Genomic DNA, 27,323 nt, shown 5'->3' on the forward strand with positions numbered 1-27,323 from the left:
CCCTATGGACTTCGTAGAAATAGAGATAACAAGGGTAAGTTCTTACCATATCTCATATTTTCTACTTCAGGGTCCATAGGGTATCCACAGGATACCTTGGGGAAGTCCCAAAGCAGTATCCTTTAAGGGTGGGGACGCTCCTGTGCAGAAAGGAGAATCCGCCGCCCGAAGGAAGCATCCTGAGAGGCGAAGGTGTCAAACCTGTAATACCTCACGAAGGTATGGACAGAAGACCACGTAGCAGCCTTGCAGATCTGAACTGCCGAGGCACCACGTCGAGCTGCCCACGAAGGACCCACAGACCTAGTGGAATGAGCCTTCAGAGAAGGAGGGACCGGTAGGCCTTCATGAAGATAAGCTTCAGAAATAGCCATACGGATCCAGGCTGCCAAAGTTTGCTTTGAAGCAGGCCAACCCTTTTTACGGAAGCCATAGAGGACAAACAAAGCGTCCGACTTCCTAAACGAAGAAGTGCGGTCAACATAAGTCCTTAAGGCCCGCACAACATCCAAAGAGGCCTCACCCACGGAAAGACCCGGTGAGTTAAAGGCCGGAACAACTATTTCCTCATTAACATGAAACTGGGAAACAACTTTGGGAAGAAACTCGGGCCGAGTGCGGAGCACTGCACTGTTCCCATGAAAAACCAAGAAAGGGGGTCTACAAGAAAGAGCCCCTAACTCAGAAACACGTCTGGCCGAAGCAATGGCCAGAAGAAAAACAGTCTTAGCTGTTAGCCATTTAATATCCACTGAGCCCAGTGGTTCAAACGGCGGTCCTTGGAGAGCCCTCAGGACCACAGCCAAATCCCAAGGCGCCACAGGTGGAACAAAGGGCGGCTGAATACGGAGAACACCTTGCATAAAGGTGCGCACATCCGGGATTGTAGCAATCCTACGGTGAAACCAGATAGACAGGGCCGAAACCTGTACCTTCAAAGAAGCAAGGCGAAGCCCATGATCTAGTCCCGCTTGCAGGAAAGCGAGAATCCGAGACAGACGAAACTCCCGCGGTGCATAACCTCTCGGTCGACACCACTGGAAGAACGTATGCCACACGCGATGGTATATCCTCGCGGAAGACGGTTTCCGAGCTCGTAACATGGTACGCACCACAGAGCTGGAAAACCCCCGGGACCTCAGCATGGCCGTCTCAACAGCCACGCCGTCAAAGACAGCAGAGTCAGGTCCGGGTGAAGGCAAGGACCCTGAGACAGAAGGTCCGGTCGTAGCGGCAACCGCAGAGGACTGTCCACGGACAGACCCTGAAGGTCTGAGAACCAGTGCCGTCTGGGCCACGCGGGAGCTATCAACAGGAGCGTCCCTCCTTCCTGTTTGAATTTCCGGATTACCCGTGGAAGAAGGGAGACCGGAGGGAACAGGTATGCGAACCGGAACGTCCACCGGACGGACAGAGCATCCACCAGAGACGCCCCTTCGTCTCTTGTGCGAGACCCGTACACCGGCAACTTGTTGTTGTGCCGGGACGCCATGAGGTCGATTTCTGGAAGACCCCACCTGTCCACCAGTAGTTGAAAAACGTCCGGGTGCAGGGACCATTCCCCTGGATGAACGTCCTGGCGACTTAGAAAGTCCGCCTCCCAATTTAGCACTCCCGGGATGAAGACCGCTGATATGGCCGGAAGATTGCGCTCCGCCCAAACCAGGATCCGAGAGACCTCTACGAGAGCCGCCCGACTGCGAGTTCCTCCTTGCCTGTTTATGTAGGCCACGGTGGTAGCGTTGTCCGACTGGACCTGCACCGGGTGACCCTGGAGAAACCGCTGTGCCTGCAGGAGAGCATTGAAGACCGCACGGAGTTCCAAGATATTTATTGGAAGCTCCGCTTCTGTCGGCGTCCACCTGCCCTGGAACAAGTGTGGACCCGAAACTGCTCCCCAGCCCCGAAGACTGGCGTCCGTTGTCAACAGGACCCAATTTGGAACCCAGAACGGACGTCCCTTGTTGAGGTGGGTCGTCTTTAACCACCACGCAAGGGGCAGGCGAACCTCCGGGGTGAGCACAATCATCTGGAACTTCAGAGACTGAGGCAGCCCGTTCCACTTGGACAGGATCAGGTGCTGCAGAGGTCTGGAGTGAAACTGGGCGTATTCCACCATGTCGAACACCGACACCATGGAGCCCAGTAACCTCATCGCCGAGTGTAAGGACACCCGGCGGCTGCGCAGACAACTGCGCACCCTTGACTGTAAAGCAGAGATCTTGTCCTCCGTCACGAAGATCCTTTGCTGTCCCGAGTCCAATAAGGCTCCAAGATGCAGAATCCTCCGAGACGGGATTAGAGTGGACTTCTGCCAGTTGATTAGCCAGCCGTGCCGTTGCAGTAGCGCAATGGTCAGGTCCAAGTGGTGTAACAGGAGCTCTGGAGATCCTGCCACCAATAACAGGTCGTCCAAGTACAGCAACATGCGGACTCCTTGCAGCCGCAGAGAAGCCGCCATGACCGCCATCACCTTGGTGAAAACACGTGGTGCTGTCGCCAGGCCAAAAGGTAACGCCCGAAACTGGAAGTGGTCGCTGCGGATTGCAAACCGAAGGAACTCTTGATGGCGCAAAAGAATAGGGACATGCAGGTAAGCGTCCTGTATGTCCAATGACACCATGTAGTCCCCAGGTTCCAGCGCCAGAATGATGGACCGTAGGGTCTCCATCCGAAACTTCGGGACCCGCAAAGACTTGTTGAGTGCTTTGAGGTTGAGAATCGGACGATATGACCCATTGGGTTTCTGTACCAAAAATAGATTTGAATAGAAACCCTGGCCCCTCTGGGAGAATGGAACAGGCACTATAACTCCAGCCTGGAGCATAGTGTGCAATACCTTCCGCAGCTCCGTAGCCTTGTTCCGGTCTGATGGTAGACCCGTGGTGAAGAATCGAGCCGGGGTCTGTGCCGGAAGGAGAGGGCGTACCCGTGGGAGACCACCTCCAGAACCCAAGTGTCTGTCGTAGTGAACGACCAACACCAGGAGAACTGCAGCAGGCGGCCTCCCACCCTGGGATCCCCCAAAGGGAGGCCCGGACCGTCAGGCCGCAGGCTTGTCATCTGGCTTGGGGGCCGGACGTCTGGTACTCCATGCCTGTTTCCGGGGCTTGACCGATTTCTTAGGGCCAGCCTGTCGAGGAAACGACTGTGGTTTGGGCCTGCCCTGGGCCCTAGATGACCGAAAGGACGATGGTCCAGAACCAGAAGGAGCAGCGGCCGATGGGAGACAAGCAGATTTGGCTGCCGCCAGCGTGGCCACAATCTTATCCAGATCCGGACCGAAGAGAACTTCTCCGGTAAACGGCAACGCTTCCAGACCTTTCTTGGAATCTGCGTCCGCCTTCCAGGATCGCAGCCACAAGGTGCGACGAGCAGCTACCGCTGCTGAAGAAATTCTAGACACCAGAGTACTAATGTGTAGAGCCGCCTCGTTGATGTAGGTGGCCGAATCACGGAGATTGCCAATCAACTCCGCCTGTTCGGCCGGACAGTCGGATTCAAAAGAAGCCTCTAATGAATCCGCCCAGCGCTCCATCGCTCTGGCAACCCAGCAAATGGCCATAGCCGGCCGTGCTGCCCCCCCTGCAAGGGAATAAGCGGACTTCAGGCAGATTTCTACCTTGCGGTCCGTAGCATCCTTAAGGGAGGACATGGATGGCATCGGCAATGTGGCACTACGGACAAGACGGGTCACGTGAGAATCCACCTGTGGAGGGGATTCCCACTTAGCAAAATAATTATCCGCGAACGGATAAGCCACCGCCAGGCGTCTCTGCGGCTGGTATCTTTTGCCAGGTTGTTTCCACGCCTCCTCTAAATGGTCCACCAACTGACCCGAAAGAGGAAAGACTGTGGCATCGCCCTTCACATCTTTGAAAAAGGCATACTTAGATTTAGCCGCTGGGGGAACTTCGTCCTCAATCACCAAGGCTGTGCGGACCGCCCGAATAAGTCCAGGAATATATACTTTGGACTTAGCATCAGCGTCCTTAGTATGGAGAGGTTCCTGATCGTAAGGATCCAGAATCTCCCCATCATCAGACGTCCCTTCGTCATCCTCATAAGGAGCGGACAGAGACGCCACCGGCCTTTTATGAGGCCGCATCACAGACTCCCCTTGCAACACATCCGACAAGTGCTGTACAGAACTCGTCAGGGAGTTAACCCACGCTGGCTCCTGAGAACCCGGGAGCGGGGAAATAGGGAGACTGTGGGGTACCACCAATTGTCGTGGGAACCCCTGCATGGGTGACGACACCACAGACTGCTGGGACAAACCCATCGGAGTAAACGCGGGCTGCGGAGCTAACTGGCCCACTAAAGCTGTTAACGCCTGAGCGAAACAAGCCCAGGGCGGCTCCTGTACCGGTACTGTAACCGTAATAGGCCGCGCCATGGACAAACACTGCCGGCAAAGGCCCTCCGCGCTACCCTCCCCCTCCGCTAACGGTACTTTGCACGTGGTACACTGTAGCCGGAGGGGAAAATCACTTTCAGACATGATGGCACCACGTATGTGACCTCTCTCACCAATTAAGTATTAAATAGGCGAGAGACCACCCTGCAGCACCGCACTGCAAGGGCTTTAGCAGAAAGAACAGGGACAGTAATAAAGCTGACAGTTTTGAGAAGATAAAGTTACAGGCAGCAGCGCTAGCACAGTCACATACAATGCAGAGAAATAACAATTCCTGCACTAACAGCACTGATCACTCAACTACACAGACACAGGGCCTGGTAGGACACAGCGCTGCATACACAGACCTGAGCCACAGCGGAGGAGAGGTATGCGGGGGGACCCAGACCACGATGCTTCCTTCCAGGCTTCCAGCAGCGTTCAACAGAGAAGATGGCCGCCGAGGAGCAGAGAGAAGCTGGCCTGGGGGAGGAGCGCTGACACAGGACCAGTCAGCACAGTGCAGAGAGGGCTGTGTGCAGCGGGGGAGGCGCCGGCTGTGAGACAGGGAAGGCGCGCTCCCCTGGCATGCATTTAACCCCTGGGACACCGCAGCGCTACCGCTCTGCTGCGGTCCGCTGTCCCAGGGGGTAGTGGAAAGCGCAGGTTCAGTACCTGGCTCCACGCTGCAGCCAGTCCCCAGGGAGCCCCCTGCCTGGGGACTTAGGACCATGTGACCAGCGGGGACCCACCGCGGGACCCCGCTGCTTACCTTTGTCCCCCTTGGATCCGGCCATGGTCCGGAACATCTGGGGTCACCGCTAGCTGTGACCCCAGATGCTCACCAGCATCCCCGGATCGGTATCGGCGTTCTGGTACCGGCGGGGGTGTAGGGAAGACAGCATGGACGTCAGGACTGACTGTCCATGCTGTACATCCAGATGTGCAGCCACAGCTGCACTGAAGAAAGCTTCAGGGGCTCTTCTAGCCCCCACTCCGACAGGTGCACCCGACGCCGGCCGGGCACCAAACTAAACTGAGGTGCCTTGGCCCGGGGGCGGGGTATAGGAGGGGGACCTAGTGTATCCTGGGAGGCTGAAAGCTTAACTCTTTGGTGCCCTGCGACTGACGTCACACCTATACCCCCCCAAGGTATCCTGTGGATACCCTATGGACCCTGAAGTAGAAATGTATGTATTCACACCCCTTGCATTGCAGCATGGTTTGGCCAGGTACACAGTTAAGTGCTAATTCTCACTCTATTCCCGAAGTTGAATCAGGCCCTATGTGCCATGACTTTGCAGTCTACTGTTAAACAGTAATGTGCAACCTTTGCAAACCTAAATAAAAGATGCCTACAATGTACCTTAACATTTATTAAGTAGGTACTGTAACCTAGTACACACATTGGCTTACACAACCGGCATGTTTAAAATCATCTTACTAAGATGTGTCATAAAAAATGATCATTTTAATTTAAGCTGATTTACACTTATATTATGCAGATATAAATAACATACATAAATTAATTTGAGGGCATTCAATATTCAAGCCTTAAGTCGCGTATTCACTTGCCGATTAAACAGAGCGATTGAACGATACGTCATCGTAATCGTTCAATTGCTCATTAATCGTGCATGAATTGGGCATGTTGTTTTCGACATCAATCATCGCCTGAACATGCCGGTCAATCCTCCGATAATGACAGATTGGCAATGTTCGGGGATGAGGGAGGGTGCCTGCACTGAACTGCATATCGTTCGGTGTAGGCACTACAGGGGATGAAGAACGACTGTACAATTACGATGTTGTAATCGTACTGTCGTTACCCCATCGCCTAATGGATATGCACCTTTACTCTGCTATGTTTCTTTAACTAGTGAGATATTAATAGATATAAAAAGGAAAATGCATATGCTCATGGCATCTAAAGACATAAAAAATTGCATTTTAAATAATTTGTTGTTTTAGGAGTCAAACATGAATTTTTAATTTAACACTTTGGGATTAATAGTTATATTGAGGGTCAGAACAGAGACTAATACAGAGGTTAATGTACATTCAGCACTATTTTATTGTCTACATTAAGAAAGGATGTCAGGCCAAATGATACATTATAATCTATAGACACTTTAAATATCATCGTGCTCAACATTCCGGAGTGGAAAATTGACATAATAAGTAACTCTCTGCACTCAATACAATCAAGGCATGTCCATTTCTTGCTAGTCCAAAACTCCTTTTCAGGAAATTCACACTCTTCAGCTGCAGAAGATCTGGACTGACTGCTACACTTAATACCTAGCTGTAATTAGGGTATCTACAGGATCATAAACCCATACTACCTCACTGAATGATATTATGTAAAAACTGTATTTTTAGGGTGTTTTGATAGAAGATAATCAAAAATTAGTTAGTAACAGTTACAAAGTTGCAGGGTATCAAAAATCCATAATTTCTCCAACAGGACCGTGCACCAAGTGGCCCAACTTTTGGCAGGCCATATAAATATTCATACCCATTGTCCAAAAGTTTTCAAAGAAATCAAGTGATATTTGTTGCTCACTTCATAAAAAATACTTTCCAAGGCAAATAATAATAATAATAATATTATTATTATTAGGTAGCTGGATGGGTGTGTACAACTATGCACAAGGTAATAACATATCTTCATGGCACATTGCATGGGGAGATACTTATTTCTTGGCATATTTATATTGCTTTTCCACTTAAATTATGAATTTATTTAAATCCCAACCCCATATCCATACAAGTACTTTGCTATGTCGTTCCTCTCTGAATGCCTGACCAGTTGGCTCATTGCAACATATTGGCTTGGAATGACAGCCAGCGCCTTATGCGATGTCGTGTAAATCTTCCAATCAGGCAGTAGATGACATTTCAAGCCTGTGTGTCAAAATCCTACTCTTCTATTGGTCAAAGACATCATTACTACATCGGACGAGGAATGGATATAAAAGGCTGTTCATACGAGTGATACCTACTGCATTAAACAGTAGGGGACTAACATGGGAAAAGATGTTAGACACAATAGTGCAGTTACAAAATGCATTTACTAAAAAAGACCACTACATTTATTAAGTACAAAAAAAGCTCATACCTCCCCTGACATGTCAGGTGCTAAAGGAATTGCTGGCCACAACGAAGAGTAGATGCCAAAGAAAACAATCCACAGCACAATACTTCCCCATATAGCCACGTGACTGAACTGTTGACAAAGAGATTTAAATAATACATTAAATTGAATATGTTTTTGTAAATCGACATCGACAGACAGATAAAAATCTCTTTGGATTATGCACCGGGCCATCACAGAAAACCAGATATCAGAAAGCACCTTCTACAATGCCAAGACAAAATCAAAGTGTACAGTACTTAAGCCTGAAGCTTTTCTTCTGTTTGAAAAATTGGTCACGGATTTAATTTTGTGGAACAGTCATATAAAGGACAATATATATCACCCGGCTTTAAAGTTATGGCAGTTGTTACCTCACTTAAACCTGCGTTGTGCCTGCAGGCACTAGGTTCTAAAACTCATTACAATAACTAAGGTAATGAATGACCATAAATCCATAAAAGTCAGGGAATAGAATTTCTTTTTAAAGAAAGTATTTGCAAACTGCAAGAATTCCTACCATGTAACTACAGTCAGGTGCATAAATATTGGGACATTGACAGAATTTTCATATTTTGGCCTCTATTCACCACCACAATGGCTTTGAAATGAAACACACAAGATGTGCTTTAACTGCAGGCTTTCAGATTTAATTTGAAGGTAACTACATTCAAATCAGGTGAACGGTGTAGGAATTACAACGGTTTCTATATGTGCCTCCCACTTTTTAAGGGGCCAAAAGTAATGGAACAAACTAAACAATCCTAAATCTAACTTTCACTTTTTAATACTTTGTTGCAAATCCTTTGCAGGCAATTACAGCCTGAAGTCTGGAACGCATAGACATCACCAGACGCTGGGTTTCATCCCTGGTGATGCTCTGCCAGGCCTCTACTGCAAATGTCTTCAGTTCCTGCTTGTTCTTGGGGCATTTTCCCTTCAGTTTTGGCTTCATCAAGTGAAATGCATGCTCAATCGGATTCAGGTCAGGGGATTGACTTGGCCATTGCATAACATTCCACTTTTTAGCTTTAAAAAACTCTTTGGTTGCTTTTGCAGTATGCTTTGGGTCATTGTCCATCTGCACTGTGAAGCGCCATCCAATGAGTTCTGAAGCATTTGACTGAATATGAGCATATAAGCAGTCACATCATCAATAAATACAAGGGAACCAGTTCCATTGGCAGCCATACATGCCCATGCCATGACACTACCACCACCATGCTTCACTGATGAGGTGGTATGTTTTGGATCATGAGCAGTTCCTTTCCTTCTCCATACTCTTCTCTTCCCATCACTCTGGTACAAGTTGATCTTTGTCTCATCTGTCCATAGGATGTTGTTCCAGAACTGTAATGGCTTTTTTAGATGTTGTTTGGCAAACTCTAATCTGGTCTTTCTGTTTTAGAGGCTCACCAATGGTTTACATCTTGTGGTGAACCCTCTATATTCACTCTTGTGAAGTCTTCTCTTGATTGTTGACTTTGACACATATACACCTACCTCCTGGAGAGTGTTCTTGATTTGGCCAACTGTTGTGAAGGGTTTTTTCTTCACCAGGGAAATAATTCTTCTGTCATCCACCACAGTTGTTTTCCGTGGTCTTCTGGGTTTTTTGGTGTTGCTGGGCTCTCCGGTGCGTTCATTCTTTTTAAGAATGTTCCAAACAGTTGATTTGGCCACACCTAATGTTTTTGCTATCTCTCTGATGGGTTTGTTTTGATTTTTCAGCCTAATGATGGCTTGCTTCACTGATAGTGACAGCTCTTTGGATCTCATATTGACAGTCGACAGCATCTGATTCCAAATGCAAATGTCACACCTAGAATCAACTCCAGACCTTTTACCTGCTTAATTGATAATGAAATAACGAGGGAATAGCCCACACCTGTCCATGAAATAGCTTTTGAGTTTATAGTCCCATTACTTTTGGCCCCTTAAAAAGTGGGAGGCACATATAGAAACAGTTGTAATTCCTACACCGTTCACCTGATTTGGATGTAATTACCCTCAAATTAAATCTGAAAGTCTGCAGTTAAAGCACATCTTGTTCGTTTCATTTCAAAGCCATTGTGGTGGTGAATAGAGGCCAAAATATGAAAATTCTGTCAATGTCCCAATATTTATGCACCTGACTGTATATGGCACGCTGCAGACAACTACACAACTGGTGGCTAACATTAAATTTCACATACTGACAATTAAAGAGATGGATAATGTCACACTGGGTTCCTTATAGGAGCCTAGAACACATTGTTTTTCTAGTAAGACAACATTTTCTTGACAATTCATAAAAGGTAGATCATCTGTTCGTTTAAGTTTTCACTGTGCAAGAGTTTGTTATATTTTCTATAGGACAATGATGGTGAGTAGGGGCAAACTAAGGCCCTCATTCAGCGCGCATGTGCAAGCCCCGGAGCGAGTGACAAATGTTGATCGACAGCTCGCCCCGTTTTGTAGGCGGGGTGGGGGGGGGGGGTGACCGGACAAACGGAGGCGTTCCTGTAGACGGCCCTACTGACATCACCAGTGATGTCAGAAGGGAGCTTCCTGCTACCTGGGGCTTGCGGTAGACGAGACCCTACCGCAAGGGTCTTGTCGCAAGCCCCGATGGTCGCGATGGTCTCTACCATTACCTGGTCACTCGCTAAAGCAGTGGATGGTAACCCACAGCTTAGCGAGCGGCCAGGAGGCCGGGTTTCAAAACAAAAGCAGCCGCCCTCATTCAGAGCGAGCGCTCGCTTTCTGCGAGCGGCTCTGAATGAGGGCCTAAGTCTCAATTTACAGATTAATTCACACAATTTAAGATCATGTTATATTAGGTGAGGGTTAGCATAAAGATCACTACACTAATAAACGATGATGGTATTTTTTTTTTTTTAATTTGAGCTGGGGTTAAAGGGTGGTTTGTGTCAAACAAAACCTCTTGAAAAATGACTGCTTTGAAACAATTATCTTCTTAGAACATGATGGGCCAAGTTACAAATTAAACTATCTAGGCTTCATTACCAGGACGACTAAATGGGTGTCCCTTATTATGGTGAACCTTAATTTTTTTTTTTTCTAAATTAACCTGTCAGTTACAGACTTCTAAACTAAAGACTAATGTGGAGACAGATGAGTTTTGCATTGTATCTGTCTCGTTTTTAGCCAACACTATTTTAATAGAGATTCATTAGTATCCACAATGCCTTAGCACATTTGCTATTGCAGGTTTTGTAATATTTATTAAATAGACACATGAAGTCGCTAACATTAGACTGCTGGAAGCATCACTGTCCATTGACAGCGGTTTCATTTTGAAATTTGTAAATGTAATGTTACCTGAACGCTTGCTTTAAGGCATACGGCACAAAGACTGTATCATACATAACTATTACAGTGATTAAAAGTAAATGTAACAAAAAATAAGTGCTGTAGGAAAACCACATTAATTAATCTGCTTGTTAGAGGGGCCATTGTTTTTCTAAGTGTAATGACAGGAGGTGGTAAACCCAAGAGTAACACAGCAGCTAATGTGTTAGCAGTATCTACTATGGATACATTGGTCGATTTAATTCATTAAAGCATAGATCGTTAACAGTGATTGGAGTTTTGTGTTTCTCTCGAAGCTGTAACAAGGTCTTAAACTAGTTTAAAGAAATTCAATCATGGTCCCCTAACTACTGGGTGGTAACTGGGAAGTGAATTCGATTTTCGATCTTGTACATTATTTTCTCTTTCCGGCATACCAACAAGTCGGATGATGGATACAAACAGCATGCGCCATGAACTTGCACAGAAATGTATGTTTTCCATGTTACTGTAAAGTGCTAAGAAATGCTGACATGTCTCGGTGGATTAACTAAAACATGGGAAAACACTGACCTCCTCTCCTCTAATTAACACAACATACCTAGCTTTAAACCCAAACATGATACATGAGACGGGTGATACGATTTGGTTACATAGAGTATTGTTTTGGTGAGAGTGTAACCCCAAGTTCAACAACGCTCATTCACTTACATGGACACAAGGTACAAATGTCAGCAATAGACAAAAATAAAGATCTATATAATAAATGATAGGCAATATGTATTTATACATATATGCAAAGAAAAGAAATTAGGATGATCCTTAATATTTTAATAATAAATTGTAATATGACGTTGACAAACAAATATATATACTATAAATATTACATGTAATGTATGTTAAATCTATGAATAATTAGTAGATGATGTGTTTTTTTTTTTAGCCGGCTTAGGGATAAAGAACAATGTAAAATAGTCACAATGATGCAAATCTCATGGTTTACAGTATAGTTATTAATAATAAGTTAAAACAAAAAAAAGTAACTCGACAGTGACATTTTCAGTTGACACTGGTGAGCAACAAAATTAATTTGGAAAATATTATCTCACAATTGTTTCCTTACCATGGTCCAATGTGAGGTTTCTAGTCCTGCTTTCAGGCAGACCGTTATCACCACAAACTACAAGGAATATACACATATTGTTATAACAGCAATATCATCTCCATAATTAAAGTAGTCTATAGGTCATATCTATATGCTGGCAGTAAAAAGCACTGGTGGATTTTCCAGTCTATGCAAGATCTAGCCACCATGAAGTTATGCCTTAAGGCCTTAATATAATCTACACAGCCCCATTTAAAAATCAAATTGTGGCTTTATCACCTATTAACAAGTACCTCTATTATCTATAAATAGTATAAAAGAAAGTCCCTGGTAGGCATCTGTCTATCTACTGGACGGACTCTGATGCCGTTTTACTATTCTATAGAGTAGTGTTCACTCTAGGTGCAGGGTGCTGATCAGTATGGAGGGCATATTTTAATTTTGAAGGGCAAACTCTTAGATGTGATTTATCGATACAGCTACAGTAGCTAAAAATCACATCTAAAATGTTGCCCTTCAAAATTAAAATATGCCCTCCATACTGATCAGCACCCTGCACCTAGAGTGAAGACTACTAAAGAGCATTTGCCGAGGAAGGTTTAGGTGTATGAGACATTAATGTATGACAAAGGGAGCCGAGCAGTGACGATTTTAGTGAAGCAAGTCAATAAAAAAACGGACCTCCGAGCACTTTCTTGGCTTACTGTGCCTAAACAGTCAGATATATCACAACGATGGACTTTAATTCATACCATGTAGAAATTGATACGCATTGTGTACTCTCCAGAAAAATGGATATTAGCCCTGTTTACTGGTACAAAATTTGAGTTTTTCCCTTTTTTTTTTTTTTTTTACCGTTTTTATGTGAAAAATGATTCTAAAATTTCAAACGAGTCCAATTCCCGGTAAGGGTCTGCTTTGACATGGCAATAAAGCACAGAAACAGACACTTAGGAGCTTATTCAGAGGCGGCCGTACGGTCTACAACCGCCTCGATGTTTTGCCAGTGCGCATGCGTGAGCCCCGCTACGACCGACAGCGCTGGTTGTAGCGGGTCTCTTTCCAAAGGGGGCGAGCTGTTGATGTTGATTGACAGCTCGCCCCGTTTGGAAGGCGGGCCGGGGGGGTGGCAGCCCAAACGGAGGCGTTCCTATGGGAACGCCTGCCGTTTGGGGGAGGCCCCACTGACATCACTAGTGATGTCAGTGGAGAGCTTCCGGCTCAGACAGAGCCAGAAGCTCTCCGGGGCTTACGACAAGTGAGACCCTACCCTAGGGTCTCGTCGTAAGCCCCGATGGTCGTGATAGTCTCTGATCAGCGCCCGAGCGGTCGTTAGAGCTGTGGGTGTTAACCCACAGCCTAACGACTGCAACAGAGGCGGGCGGTCAGGATGCAAGTGGCCGCCCAGTTTCTGAGCGACCGCTTGCATCCTCCGACCGCCTCTGAATGAGGCCCTTAATGTGGCTGGAGTTGACCTAAGTGGAGACTGTTTTTCTCATGGACAACTTTGTGTGGCCCTTTTGCGTGTCACATCAAAACTAAATCTTTCCGTGTCGACGTAAGGGGGAAAAACTACTAATGTCGTCTACAAGGCACTCTAATAAGACCTTGATTAAAAAAAGACTATTGCCGTAAATTAAAATTGCTCCCGTACAAAGGCGGGGCGGGTCGCTTGCATTATATATCCCTTAAAAGAAAATAAGTTTGATTTATCAATGTACGACACATGATCTGATGCCAGGATGAATTGTGTTTGGAGTGGAGCCAGATACTTGCACATAATGATTTGGAGATATAGGGATCAGCATCTAAAAGGGATTATAATTTATTAGTTTGTCTGTTCTCTTCTGCTGCTGTTTGACTAAATGCATTGCTTATCTTTCTGGATTTCTCCAGAGCTTTACATTCATATCTCTATGTCCTCCTCGGGAATGCCCTAGCACTGCTCTGCTCAGGCCTGTGTTATATCTAAGAGGAACAAAAGTACATTCCACAAGGATAATAAACTGAAAGGCACAAAAGGAAACCTGAAACAAAAAATAATATATTCATCATAAGTTTCACGATGGTATGAACAAGCCAATGAAGTCATCTAAATGTGCGCAATCCATTCAATGCAAATTGTGTAACAAGCTTGGTCATTAACAAGCAGAATGCATCCCAGCATCTCACTGTATGTCTGTTACAGTATGTACAAGTCTATTATTATATTGCACAACGCTGTATAGTGGTGGAATATTTGCAGAGGGGTTTTTTTTTTTTTTATAACAGCTGGGGACAAAAAAATCTGAGTGAAGTCAAATTCATTAATGCCTTGAATATCTCAATTAGGAGTGCAGAATTTCAATGAAAAATGTTTAAGGAAAGTTAAAATGATATCAGCAATACAAAATTAAAACAAACAACAATGTATCATTTAAATAGAGCTATTTTAAACTTACGGTATATACAATATTTCCCAATAAAAGGTAGTCCGATGTTTTTCCATTTGCAAAAACATTATCTGTATAAAAACATTACAGGAAAAACACATTTGTTACATTGCATCTATCTACATACACACACACACATATATATATTTACAAATACAACCATAATATATATATATATATATATATATATATATATATATATATATATATATATATATATATATATATATATATTCTCCCATATCCAAAATGCTTGGGACCAGGGGCATTTTGGATATCGGAATATTCCGTATTTTGGAATATTTGCATAAAATAATGAAATATCTTGGGAATGGGACCCAAATCTAATCACTGGATGCATTTATGTTTTATATACACCTTATACACACAGCTTGCAGGTAATTTTATACAATATTTCAATAATTTTGTGGCTCAAACAAAATTTGTGTACATACATGAAATTTATTTATGTTACATATACAACTAATAGACACAGCCTGAAGGTAATTTTATGCAATATTATTAACAATGTTGTGTTTTAAACAAAGTTTGTGTACATTGATTGAACCATCACAAAGCAAAGTTTTTACTATTTCAGTCATGCTCCAAAAATTCCGTATTTCGGAATATTCCGTATTTCGGAATATTTGGATATGGGAGACTCAACCTGTATTCCAATAGTTTTCAAAAGTACATACTTGCATACATATACATACACAAGTCTATCTATCTATCGGTCGGTCTGTCTATCTACCTACACATGCACACATAATATCAGTTGCATAGGGAATTCTCTATGGAATTTTGTTTTATAGCAAATTCTAAACAAGAAGATACTTATACTAAGGTGGGAGACTACTGCATGTCCTGTGTGTCATTTATTACTGGCGTATCTTACCATGCTGCAGAGCTTTCAATGGAAACCAAAACAGGATAACACTATGGAAAAGACCATTCAAGCAATGAACCCAAAAAACCTGCAAGAATACAGAAAGCGAAGAAATTCATTTGTAAGCTGTGAAGCCAGTGAACCATGACCCCTCTTTATCTATGTGCAAGAAGTGTGACTGTCAGAACACCAGTGTAAGTGTTATCACTCACCAGACGTGGATCTAGGCTTCTCTTCTAAGTTCAGCAACACACATACAAAACCTGCTAAGCAAACTCAACCTTGCAAAACTTAAGGAGGAAACCCAGAAAGACGTGTGGCTGTATACAAGATAATAAAAAAATTGCAAAGCCAAAACAATGAGAGCTGCCCGTTTAGTTGCTTGACTGTCACTATTTGTGTCTATCTAGGCAGTAAGTAGCAAAGTAGTGCCAATAAGTACAAATAACTTATCAACAGGTGGATTTAAAAACTGAACACATTTTTAGCATGGTAAATGTTTTAAAAATGATTGCCAATATAAATGTAATGGCCTGTTTCGTCATTCGAGTACACATTAAATCTATTGATATAGTCTATGCTAAAGAAATAATAAAAACTAGAATATATATATATATATATATATATATATATTAATATATATATATATAATTTTTTTTTGTAAATACAGATGTTCTCTCTGTCCAAAAAGTGACCACTGTGTATATGATCAGTTACATGCCGAGAAAACACCACCATGCTGGGTTTTTATTTATCATTTATATATAATAATAATAATTAAATAAAAATCACTTTGCTTCTAAGCCATCCATTGTTGATGGTGGGAGTTCTTTGGATTCTGTGTGTGCATTAGAGCTGATCTCATTTAACGCTTGCAACCCATTAACCCCATAATTGACAGATGGCCCCGTAGCCGTAACGTTCCCTGCACCTCCGCTTGCTGCATCGTTACCTCCATATTTTCTGTGACAGGCAGCGCAGGTGGGTGCAAGATAAATGAGCTTCTTCTCTTGATCATACTAGTCACATACTAATCCTGTAACCCCTGTGGGGCCCTTTTAACCTTTCACCCTTCTTTCCATAACAAACATCTCAAAATACCTCACACTATAAATGAAATTCATATATTCCCCAATCAATTCATTCGGCATAACATTAAATATATTTAAAAAAAAATGATCTTGAAAAGGAGGTGGACGATGAAATTTCAAAACTTCGTCCAGAAAAAACAGCTTAAGTATCATCGAGCGGTTTGCTGTATTTTTGATTAATTGCATTATTCCCCATTTGTCAGGTTGCTAGTCTCAAATCACATTCACATAAAATACTTTTTCTCATCTCATGGGTTTTTTTTCAGCTATACCAAAATGTTTCACTCTGGAAAATGTTGAGTTATAAATGCCAAAACAAGCAACATAATACTTAATTTTTTTTTTTTTAAAGTGTAATACTAAAGCAGAATGTTCCCGTTCTAAGTCCCAGCCTATTGGAACATCAGAGGTAATTTGTTGTATGACAATAAAAGGCTGCTGAGGCATTCAAATTCTTGTACTTGCCATTGAGAAAAGTATGCTAGGAAAATGCAGTTTAGGGGATGATAAAAAAATAATGAAGATTTATTAAAAAACAAACAAAAAAAAAACCCAATTAATCATTGTTTGATTTTTTTTATATTTGTACACAACTACATTTGAGAATTTAAAAAAAATGCCCATGAGAGTTTAGTGTGATTGGTAAAAGAATTTACGAGAAAGACATTGTTTCCTAAAGAAAAGAGTACGTGAAGCAGGAAATTAGAAGCTAAGGGATGTTTTTGTACTTTTTAACCACAGTATACAGGATTTGCGTTCACGGTAAATTGTTCTACATGAATTCTTTCACATACTAAATGCCTACCATGAAATCATCACTCAGAATTTGCTTAAATTCAAGTGAATTTCTTTTTTATGTTTCAAATGTGAAATGCGCTGCAAAAGATTTGTACTAGAGGATACAAAAAAAAAATGTATACATATGAGGGACTGCGCAATGGCAACATCTAACACGCTTCTTGCCGTCTCCTCTTTAGTCTTTGAGACAATTCTCCACAGGGGTTGGTAATCCATTAGCACACAAAATACGTAAGCCATGACATCTAAAAGGACAAGTAACATTTGACTATCACAGATGGCTTCATTTTGTAGAGGGAAAATATTTAATAATGTCCAAACGGAATGGCTAACGCAGCAAGAAATGAAGTATCCATCGTACAGGCACAAGGCTAAATATACTTCTTAAGCACATTAATCTAACCTTTTTCAATATTTCATGTTCAGACAAATCCCAGGAATGCCCCTGAACGATTTACCCTTATGTCCTCATGGCGACTTAAAGAATGTGAAGAGCGCTGTCAAATGACCGGGTTCTGATTGGGATTCTATTCCTTCTTAAAAATGTTATCATGTGTCAGCAAAGGTTATGAGGGAGTAATGCTCTAATAAATATAGTATCTTTCAATATGGAATTGAGGATATGCCAGGGGATTGTTACTCTATGTTGAATGTCCTAATAGTAAAAAGATTATCCAAAATGGAAAATAAACAATTCACAGATATTTTTTGTGTGTTGCTTATGGTTTATTGGGTCATCTATTTTGCTTGTTAAAACTTCAAATAGAAGTTTAATGATATCTATATATATTTTGCTCATAGGACCAAACAAAAATTCACTTACTTTTGTATTAAAATCTAGAGCTTTTTGTGACGTCTTGTATAATTCCGGATACTTTAGCATGTTCTCTTTGCGGCAGGATCTCTCAAATATTCCAAGAGTCAGAGGAGGGAGTGCTGTGAACATCTGAGGCAATGAAACACAACGTAAACGTAAGAAAAGGGCATCAGCTATGTATAAAAGCAAGTATTGTAAAATAATAGCAAATACCTACCACATTGTACAGACCAATACACCATCTTTCAAAGAGAATCTGTCCAGAAAATCCATTCATAAAGGCAAACCAGATCTAAAATACAGACACACAAATCAAAATACATCAAAGTCACACATTTAAAAAACAGCAAGGTTTGTGCTAATTCCTTCACAGGATACCATACTTTGGGATGAGGATAATTAAACATACTCCGCTCAGAGAAAATGAGACCGCATGTTGAAAATTAAATGATGCCAGAAATCGGCCTGACTTATTGTGACGTACCTTAAAGTGTTGCTTATTTACAGATATTCAAGAGAACATATCTAATGTAACAAAAAAAATCCTAAAAGTTTAAACAACTTAAAGTGAAATATAAAAAGTGTTTTAAAATAGTTTGACATTTTACTGTTAACGTTAATACACTATTATTCCGAATATTGTGGATTGATTTCGTGCCAAGATCTGTTTAATGCACGTTCCCCAACAAAAACAAACATAACCATGGTTGCTGGGCTTTGTTGCTAATTTGCAACAAAAAACAACCCGCAATGAAAACATGAAAAATAGTTTGGACATTTAAAATCCTTAAAAAAGTCTAATATGTTAAGATTTGGCAAACTGAATGTAATAATTTACAATATCAAATGAGGAACAAGTCAGAAGCCTAGCCAGCAATGAAAGGATTAAAGAAATGAGAAGAGAGGGGGGTGCCTTCCCTTGGAGGTACAAAAAGTGCATGACATGCCGTACAAATGAATTTTATAAACAATGTCTTGGGCTTTGTCACACTGAACGCTTCATTTACCCACATTATGGAAGCATGAATTGCTACAAATTCACCATTTATCAATATATGCCCAAGCTGGCTTTCACAAGACCAGTTGCTCAGGACAAAATCGCTCTTTCACCGATAGCAGCTCTTCAAAGAAAAAAAAAAAAGAAAAACAAATTGCTACATCTAGGCATGGAACATAAAAACTGCCTTTGCTCTAATCTGTACGTCACACACTCTCCCCAGAGATAGCGCATTTCATTTTTGCTGGAGGTTTCACGTAAAACATACATAAAAAACATAAAAACATAAAAAACAACTTTGTACTAGTATAGTTCACTTATTTTTGTGTCAATTCATTAGTTTATTTGTGTTGTTGAGAGCTTTTTAACCAGGGGAACCTGTGATGATTCAAAATGATATCCTCTAGTAGATTCAGTATAATCGGAATGTAATAGTTCCTGTTATTAGGTTCAGTTGTTTTACAATAGTAATTTCAAGCAGGGCGACCCAATTCAGGAATCCATCTAGTCTCTTTAAGGCCATTTAACCATGGGCATCAAAAGCATGCTTTTGCTAACCTTCCCCAACCGTAGTTCAAGTGATCACGTTTGACATGTGGTATCTCAGGTGACTTCAAGCGTGTTACTGTGATAGGATGCCATAAGACGGCTTGTGAAATTTCATCCCTGCTGAATATTCCACGGTCAACTGTAAGTGATACTATTAGAAAGCGGAAGTGTTTAGGAACAGCAGCAACTCAGCCTCAAAGCGGAAGACCACGTAAAATTGCAGAGCTGGGTCAACGACTGCTAAGACGCATGGTGCGTAAAATTCGCCAACGGTCTGCTAATTACATAGCTGAGGAGTTCCAAACTTTCACTGGCATTAATGGAAGCACAAAAACTGTGCGGCGGGAGCTTAATGGAATGGGTTTCCATGGCCGAACAGCTGCATGCAAGCCTCACATCACCAAGTAAAATGCCCAGCGTCGGATGAAGTGGTGCAAAGCACACAGACACTGGACTGTGGAGCAGTGGAAACGTGTTCTGTGGAGTGATGAATCACGCTTCTCTGTTTGACATTCAGATGGGCAAATCTGGGTTTGGCGGATGCTGGGAGAACGGTACCTGCCTGACTGCATTGTGCCAACTTGTGAAATTTGGTGGAGGAGGGATAATGGTTTGGGGCTGTTTCTCAGGGTTTAGGCTAGGCCCATTATCTCCAATGAAGGGTAATCTTAATGCTTCAGCATACCATGACATTTTGAACAATGCTATACTTCCAACTTTGTGGCAACAGTTGCGGAAGGCCCTTTTCTATTCCAACATGACTGTGCTCCAGTGCACAAAGCAAGGACTATAAAGTCATGGTTTGATGAGTTTGGTATGGAAGAACGTAACTGGCCCGCACAGAGCCCTGACCTCAACCCCATCGAGCACCTTTGGGATGAACTGGAATGGAGATTGCGAGCCAGGCCTTCTCATCCAACATCAGTGCCTGACCTCATAAATGCTCTACAGAATGAATGGGCACAAATTCCCACAGAAACACTCCAAAATCTTATGGAAAACCTTCCAAGAAGAGTGGAAGCTGTTATAGCTGCAAAAAGGGGGACCAACTCCATATTAAAGTATATGTATTTGAATACAATGTCATTACTGTCCCTGTTGGTGTAATGGTCAGGCATCCGGATACTTTTGTCCATATAGTGTATATTTTTACTGAAGTATTTTTTTATTGATTTTTCAAAAAGCAAAACATACAAAACTGATACAACAAAAAATAAGGATGAGCAGGAGTATAAGGTCACATTGTACACATTGAAGCAAGGCACAAATATAGTAACATATAAAATCAAAGCAGCATGCAAAAATATAAATGACTCAATAGCAACTAGGTGCACAGCCACAGGATAATCCAATACAGGCACTGTAAGTTAAAGTAATAGTGAATGAGGAATAAGGTCCAAGCAACTAGTGCAAGATCCGAGCAATGAAGGATACAGTTACAAACATATACATATGTCTCATACCCAGCAGACATAGTAATCAGTAACACTCAAGTCGTACAGCAAGGGGGAGCAATTCAAGCCCAAACCGCAGCAACTCTCACAAACATTAAAACCCTAAAGCCAGAGTGTCAGTTAGAACAGGAACCATAACATAATGGCCTGCAGTATATTGCTAGGGAGAACACACATTAACTACATTTATATTACATAAACAAAAGAAAAAAAAAGTACTAAAAAGACCAACAAGCCTCCACATCCAAAGAAACCCAAGCATACCCATGCGCCCACTGCCAAATCAAGCCGACACTGTACCAGTATCGTGCTACAATAAACAAGAGAATTACCATAGAACAGAGATTGTCAGCATGAAATAATAAAATACTAGTACCCCCCACCCCACCTGGTGTACCATACCCAAACAACAGTACGCCTGGATCCTGAACAACAAGCTACAACCAACCGCAGTCTATAGCCAAATAACCCCCTCTCCGTATACCAACCCCAACCTGTCATATCTTTTTCCCTAATAACCTGCTATCCACCCACCTCTTAATATAAAATGAAAAATATAAACAACATATAGTCTGTGCAAGCTATTTTGTTTTTGAATAAAAAGCAAGGCAGCGTATATAAAAGGCTACATAAAGAACAAAAGGAAACACTAAATAAACAAGGTAATACTGCTTAACAGAATAGAAGATATTATGATAACAATTTCATTAGGATCAGAATATAAGGTTGACAAACAACAGACTACAAGGTAAGCTGGCAAGAAGCAGGAATTAAGAAATCAGACAATAGTTATACAAATGGATCAGATCACATGGAATCCAACAGAGCACTTCAGCCTCAGCGATGACTTAAACCATGCATATACTAAAAAAGGTCCATAATCAGTCCATAGAAATGACTTGTTCTGAGTCATACACTCTAACTAGAAAACAGACCCCCAAGATGTATCAAAAAAGAGAGTCTATCCACCAGCCACCTTACGCAGCTAAGCCAGGAGTAACATAATATACAGGAGCTGTGGGTCTCAGGTGCAACTGAATGTGAAAGAGCCGAAACTAAAGTGCTTGAACTGGCATAAAGATGTAGGGAAGGATCACAGCCCACTGCCTCATATACTAAGAGGAGTTACGAGCCAAGCCAGGACAAAACAGCATCATAACCAGTAGATTGCAGGGATAGTGCCTGGTCTGTCCTGGAAGATGTCATTGGGAGGAAGCCATCTGTATAGTATAGTAGCGAGTACATCCATCAGATCAATAAATGGTTGTTGACAGGCCATCATCCGGGAAGTATTACACCTCTGGAACAGTAGGTAGAGGAGAAGTTAAGTGAGGTAAGTAAGGGAACGCATACAACTGGAAGGCAGTAACGGAGGACGTCAAAGGAGGGGGAGGAGCAGGCTGCGACCTCCACATCAACCTGGATCAAAGATGAGGCTCCACAACCCCACAAGGGAAGGAAATATCACAAATAGATGAAAGTCTCAGCTGATGCAAGATAATCTACAGGATAGAGTTGAGGGCACACAAACTGTCGTCCTACTGCATGCCAGACCAGGCAACGCCACACAAGTATGATTTTTAAAATTTGTACTTTTACCTGGATTGCTTCATGCAGGGCTGTGGAGTCTGTACTCCAAACCTTCGACTTCAATTCCTGTTTTACTACTGTCCGACTTCTTCATAAATGGCATACTATCTAGACTACTAATTAATCTGTAGGATAATTAAATCCATGCAATCATTTTAGGTTCTGAAATTGTAGAAAAATACATGTATTTTAGGACGGCAGGATGGGTTAATTATATGTGAGGGTAATGTGTGACAGCTACATGTGGTAACTGATAATTATCACAGCCTAGTGGGTAATGGCAGCATGGGGTAATTATTGCAGTCTAGTCCTGGGATAAGTATAATGGCATAATATATTATTTTGCCATACTCTTCCTTTGGACAGAAATAATTTAGAGGATTGATTTAATGCCTCCATAAAAAGTGACCACTCCTACCAGTGAGTAATTGATTACTCACTCTATAGTTCCTGTAGAGTATATGACAGTAGGTTAATTAAATAAATGCAGTAAACTATTTTAGTGTCATTTGTTTAGTAACTCCCGCTTATCCATGGCCAGTACCACTACCAACATTATTAGTCTCATATTATGTATTACTCACACAGTTAGTTTTTTTCCCCTATTGTTATCAGAATAGAGAACAAATGCTGCTGTGCTAGTCATTTTTTTTTTTTCGACTTGGTCAAAAAACAAACACTTCTGTTTAACATTTTTTGCCCCCCAAGATAATGACCAGGCGCTCATATGTTCAGAGACGCCTGAGACTGCTTGGAAAATGGGGAATAATGAGTCGTAGTGCCTGTACATGTGCTAATGTGATCACTGATATTTACGTAATAATCTGTGTTTTTATTTTGATGCTGGAGTCGGAACATTTCTACCGATTCCACCCACATCACTTTTGCCTGCACTAAAAAATTAGTCCAGACTGCAGTACAATTTACATGGATCCAATAGTGCCAGAGAAACAGGATATGGGATTAAGCCACAGTATAACAGTAAAATAAAATAACTGTTTGTCTATTGTGCACAGGAATTCCTATAGGAATACAACATTATTCTTGATACTATCCTGTAAATTTACAGGTGATCTTGGTGTGCATTTAAAGAAGCGAGCTATCATACTTGTTAAACAAGATGGTGGAAATCATTAGTGATACTGTAATCATATGTATAACAAAGAGTTATGCCAACTAATTGAAAGGTGAAAAAGCGCCGATGGTTATTATACTAAAACAAATAGAAATTACTTTCTATTTGTTTTAGTATAGTAACAGTTAATCAAAAACTTATCTGGGATGTAGTTATGATCCCGGCTGTCGGCACTCAGAATGACGGTGACTGAATCCCGACACCAGTCAGAATCCCAACACCAGCATTCTGACAACTGACATCCCGACGGTAAGTATTGGGGTTAAGGGGAGGGTTAGGCACTAGGCGGAGGGTAAGGGTTAGGTTTAGGCTATGGGGAGGGAGCGTTTAGGCTGCGGGAAGGGGAGGGGTGGGGTTAGGTTTAGGCTGCGTGGAGGGTTAGGTTTAGGAGAAATGTTAGTGTACTTACGTGGTTGTGTCGAGATTGTAACCCAGTCAGGATGCCGGCATCTGAATTCTGAGCGCCGGGATCCCGTACCCAATCCCATTATCTATCTATCTATCTATCTACACGGCACAATGTATTCCTATGTCATAGGAAATTTGGAGCAGTTACGTGACCATATGTGGGGAACAAGATCACACACAGAGTTCTTCTTCTATAGATCACAGCGCTCTTCATGTTAAGGAACATAAGTTTTTATTAATTAGATGTTCGTTATATCTATGCCTTCTATTACTATATGCGTACGCATGAAAGTCATAGTTCCAGCAATAGAGACAGAGTAAATAAAATAAACTGCCCACTCACACGAGTTGATTATAAGAATATCAGCAGCAAAGTTCTGTGCAATGTACTGTAAACCTCAGCATGTGTCAGGCTGCTGTTATATGATCACAAACTCTGTGCTATTACTTTTGAATGTTTAAGTTTATTGTTTTAACTGCTGGTGTACTTGAGCCCAAACAGTCTTCAAATTAGCAGTTTTTCTTTTTTTCTTCAAGGCACAAGAGAGGCGTAGCAGTTATACCCCCAGATCCACTCTCCTGATGCAACATTTCTGCATATTAAATAGCAGCTTACAAATAGTCAATAACTTCCTGCTCCCACGCCTGGTCAGCACAAAGCAGAACTGAAAGAGCACATTCAGGACAGGCAGTTGCTCAACACAATCCTTGATGGTCTCGCTGCCTTCTCACTCACAGCAATTGCCCTTTCAACATCTGCTAAACTTGTTTTACTTGGCAGAAAATGTCTATCCGGGAGATCATCAAAATGTCTTAGAATTACATTAAATCTGTTTTCTTTAAGATTTTAAACAGACTGTGAGAAATGGGTTATCACTGACAGCCAAAAGGACACTTCATTACATGCTATTTAAGATGTATGCTAATGAAATACACTGCAAAGACATGAACATCAATAAAACCATTATCATTCGACTATTAATAAGGTGCAAATAATATTGTGCCTTTGTTATTACCCATTGATAGAGGGGGGGGGGGGGGAGCGATAGGAGAAAACAAATGAGATCTTTTGATTGTTTAACAGACCTGTTTTGAAAATTAATCTAGGACATGCCCTTATAGCAAAATTGTGGCATGCTGGAATGTGTAGTTCCACAGCAGCTGGGGGGACGCATGTTAAATACCTCTGATCTATGATCTGGATGACAGGTTGAACATTGTATAACCCTGAAAGATTACATACCACATACATTTTTTGATGTGAGATGTGTAGACCTAGAGACAATTTAGGAGGCTTAAAATGGGCATCATCTAGCATACCTTATCTGGGTATACAATTATCCAAGAATAGTCACAACCTATATTCTTTAAATGTTACCTCAATAATAAATAAAATTTGTGCGGAAATGGACAGCTGGCAACATTTTCAGCTTTCTTACCTAGGAAGGGCCAATCTAATAAAAATGATAATTTTCCCTAAACTGCTATACCCTCTACAAGTCCTACTTCTCACTTTAACTGATATTAAAAAGATAGATGCCGCATTTCGGAAATTTATCTGGAGTAACAAAAAACCAAAACTTAGTTTGAAAATTCTTCAACGCACTAAGGAAGAGGGGGGAATTAACTTTCCCCATACTCTCCTTTATAAAGAAGCTGCAATCTGTAGATACATTCATGACTGGATTCTACATAGAAATCATTTCACCCACTATGAATTAGAGAGACAGTTCCTATCTGGTTTGGACTTGGTCTACTTCTTACATATGCCTAAACACGATATACCACCACACTTGCTTGATAACCCACTCCTGATGTCAACATGGTCAACATGGCACTCGATACGTAACAAATTCAAAATTCATGCTTCCTACTCATTACATCTCCCTCTGCTGGGAAACAATGACTTTCAGAATGGGTCTGCAACACACCCTTTCCGAAGGTGGGATTCACTGGGCCTTCGTACAGTCAGACATTTCACTAATTCTTCACTTAAACGCCCATTAACGTTTGAACAGGCACATACACAATACGATTTTCTTCATTCTTGTAACTTGGCCTTCCTACAGGCACAACCCTACACCAGTAAAATATTATCTTTTTTATCTCCCTTGGATTGGGATAATAGGTTAGACACTGCCTTCTTGTCCGCTGGCTATCCATATAGGGCTATATCTCTGTTCTACCACCTACTAAGAATTCCTTACTTTACGGGAACATTCTCCACTGGTATCACTAAGTGGCAGACTTGCTTTCCAAATCTAACAGAAACTAATATTTTGCGCACTCTACAGTATTCCCTCCAAACATTGACAGCTACAACTTACAGAGAAATGTTCTACAGACTATTCTATAGGGGCTATCTTTCTCCCAAACATTGTCACTTGATTGGTATTGCAACCTCCTCTGCGTGTCCAAAATGCGCCCATTTAGAGGCATCTTTATACCACTGCCTATGGGACTGTAGGGTCATCAAGAAATTTTGGATGGAAGTGAAACAATATGTGCTAGCTGACCTAATCAATTATCTTCCATTAACACCAGAATGGGCAATATTGGGTTATATTCCAGGAACAACTAGAGTTTCTAAGGGTTGTAAAAAATTATTATTAATTATTTCGGCTGTAGCTAAAAAATGTATCCTGCAACAATGGATTGCCCCTACCCCTCCTTCATTAACCATGTTCAAAGAGAAATTATTTTATATTTTCAAAATGGATTGGGTCAACTCTTCTATCAATAAGGAAAAGAAAGCAGAACAATTCTTCTTAATTTGGGAAAGCTTTATTGAGGCTTTAAATCCTGAGATTAAAAGACAAATACAACAGTGTTTCAAATCAACACAATGGTATGAAACTAGAATACTGCTACAAGACCCCCCAATAACTTACACTTAAGAGAAAACAAAAACAAAAAAACCCCCCCACATAAACAAGAGTAGAGTAGTGAGGGATTGACCCTGGGAGTGCATGGCTCATAACCCCCATCCCACTTTATTTCCTCTTCTTCTCTTTTTTATTTATTTTCTCCTTTTTTCTTCTCTCTCTTCTTATACTTCTCCCCCCCCCCCACCCCCCCCCATTACCCATCTACTTTCGTCCCCCTTCATTTCTTCTATTATGGTTGAAGTCACTATAATATATTACTGTTTAATTTTCTATTGATTGGTAAAAAGAGAAAACTGTGGCAAGATTATTACCTCAAACCACAAGTGAACTGTATGCTATAA

The 27,323-nt window shown here is 41.8% G+C and overlaps 1 protein-coding gene across 4 annotated transcripts in view; it reads right to left on the reverse strand.

The window, feature by feature from the left end:
- ATP8A1 (ATPase phospholipid transporting 8A1) overlaps positions 1 to 27,323 on the reverse strand; it is a 197,281-nt gene that overhangs the window by 21,520 nt on the left and 148,438 nt on the right. For all 4 annotated transcript variants that reach the window (XM_088450578.1, XM_088450575.1, XM_088450577.1 and 1 more), the window contains 6 exons: positions 18,179 to 18,253; positions 17,968 to 18,090; positions 15,265 to 15,343; positions 14,376 to 14,437; positions 11,953 to 12,009; positions 7,521 to 7,628 (listed from right to left, as the gene is read on the reverse strand). In XM_088450578.1, coding sequence (XP_088306704.1) covers positions 7,521 to 7,628; positions 11,953 to 12,009; positions 14,376 to 14,437; positions 15,265 to 15,343; positions 17,968 to 18,090; positions 18,179 to 18,253 — 504 coding nt within the window. The remainder of the gene's footprint in view (positions 1 to 7,520; positions 7,629 to 11,952; positions 12,010 to 14,375; positions 14,438 to 15,264; positions 15,344 to 17,967; positions 18,091 to 18,178; positions 18,254 to 27,323) is intronic.

The sequence above is a fragment of the Taudactylus pleione genome, unplaced genomic scaffold, assembly GCF_031769625.1.
Source record: "Taudactylus pleione unplaced genomic scaffold, aTauple2 ptg000519l, whole genome shotgun sequence".
NCBI lineage: Eukaryota > Metazoa > Chordata > Amphibia > Anura > Myobatrachidae > Taudactylus > Taudactylus pleione.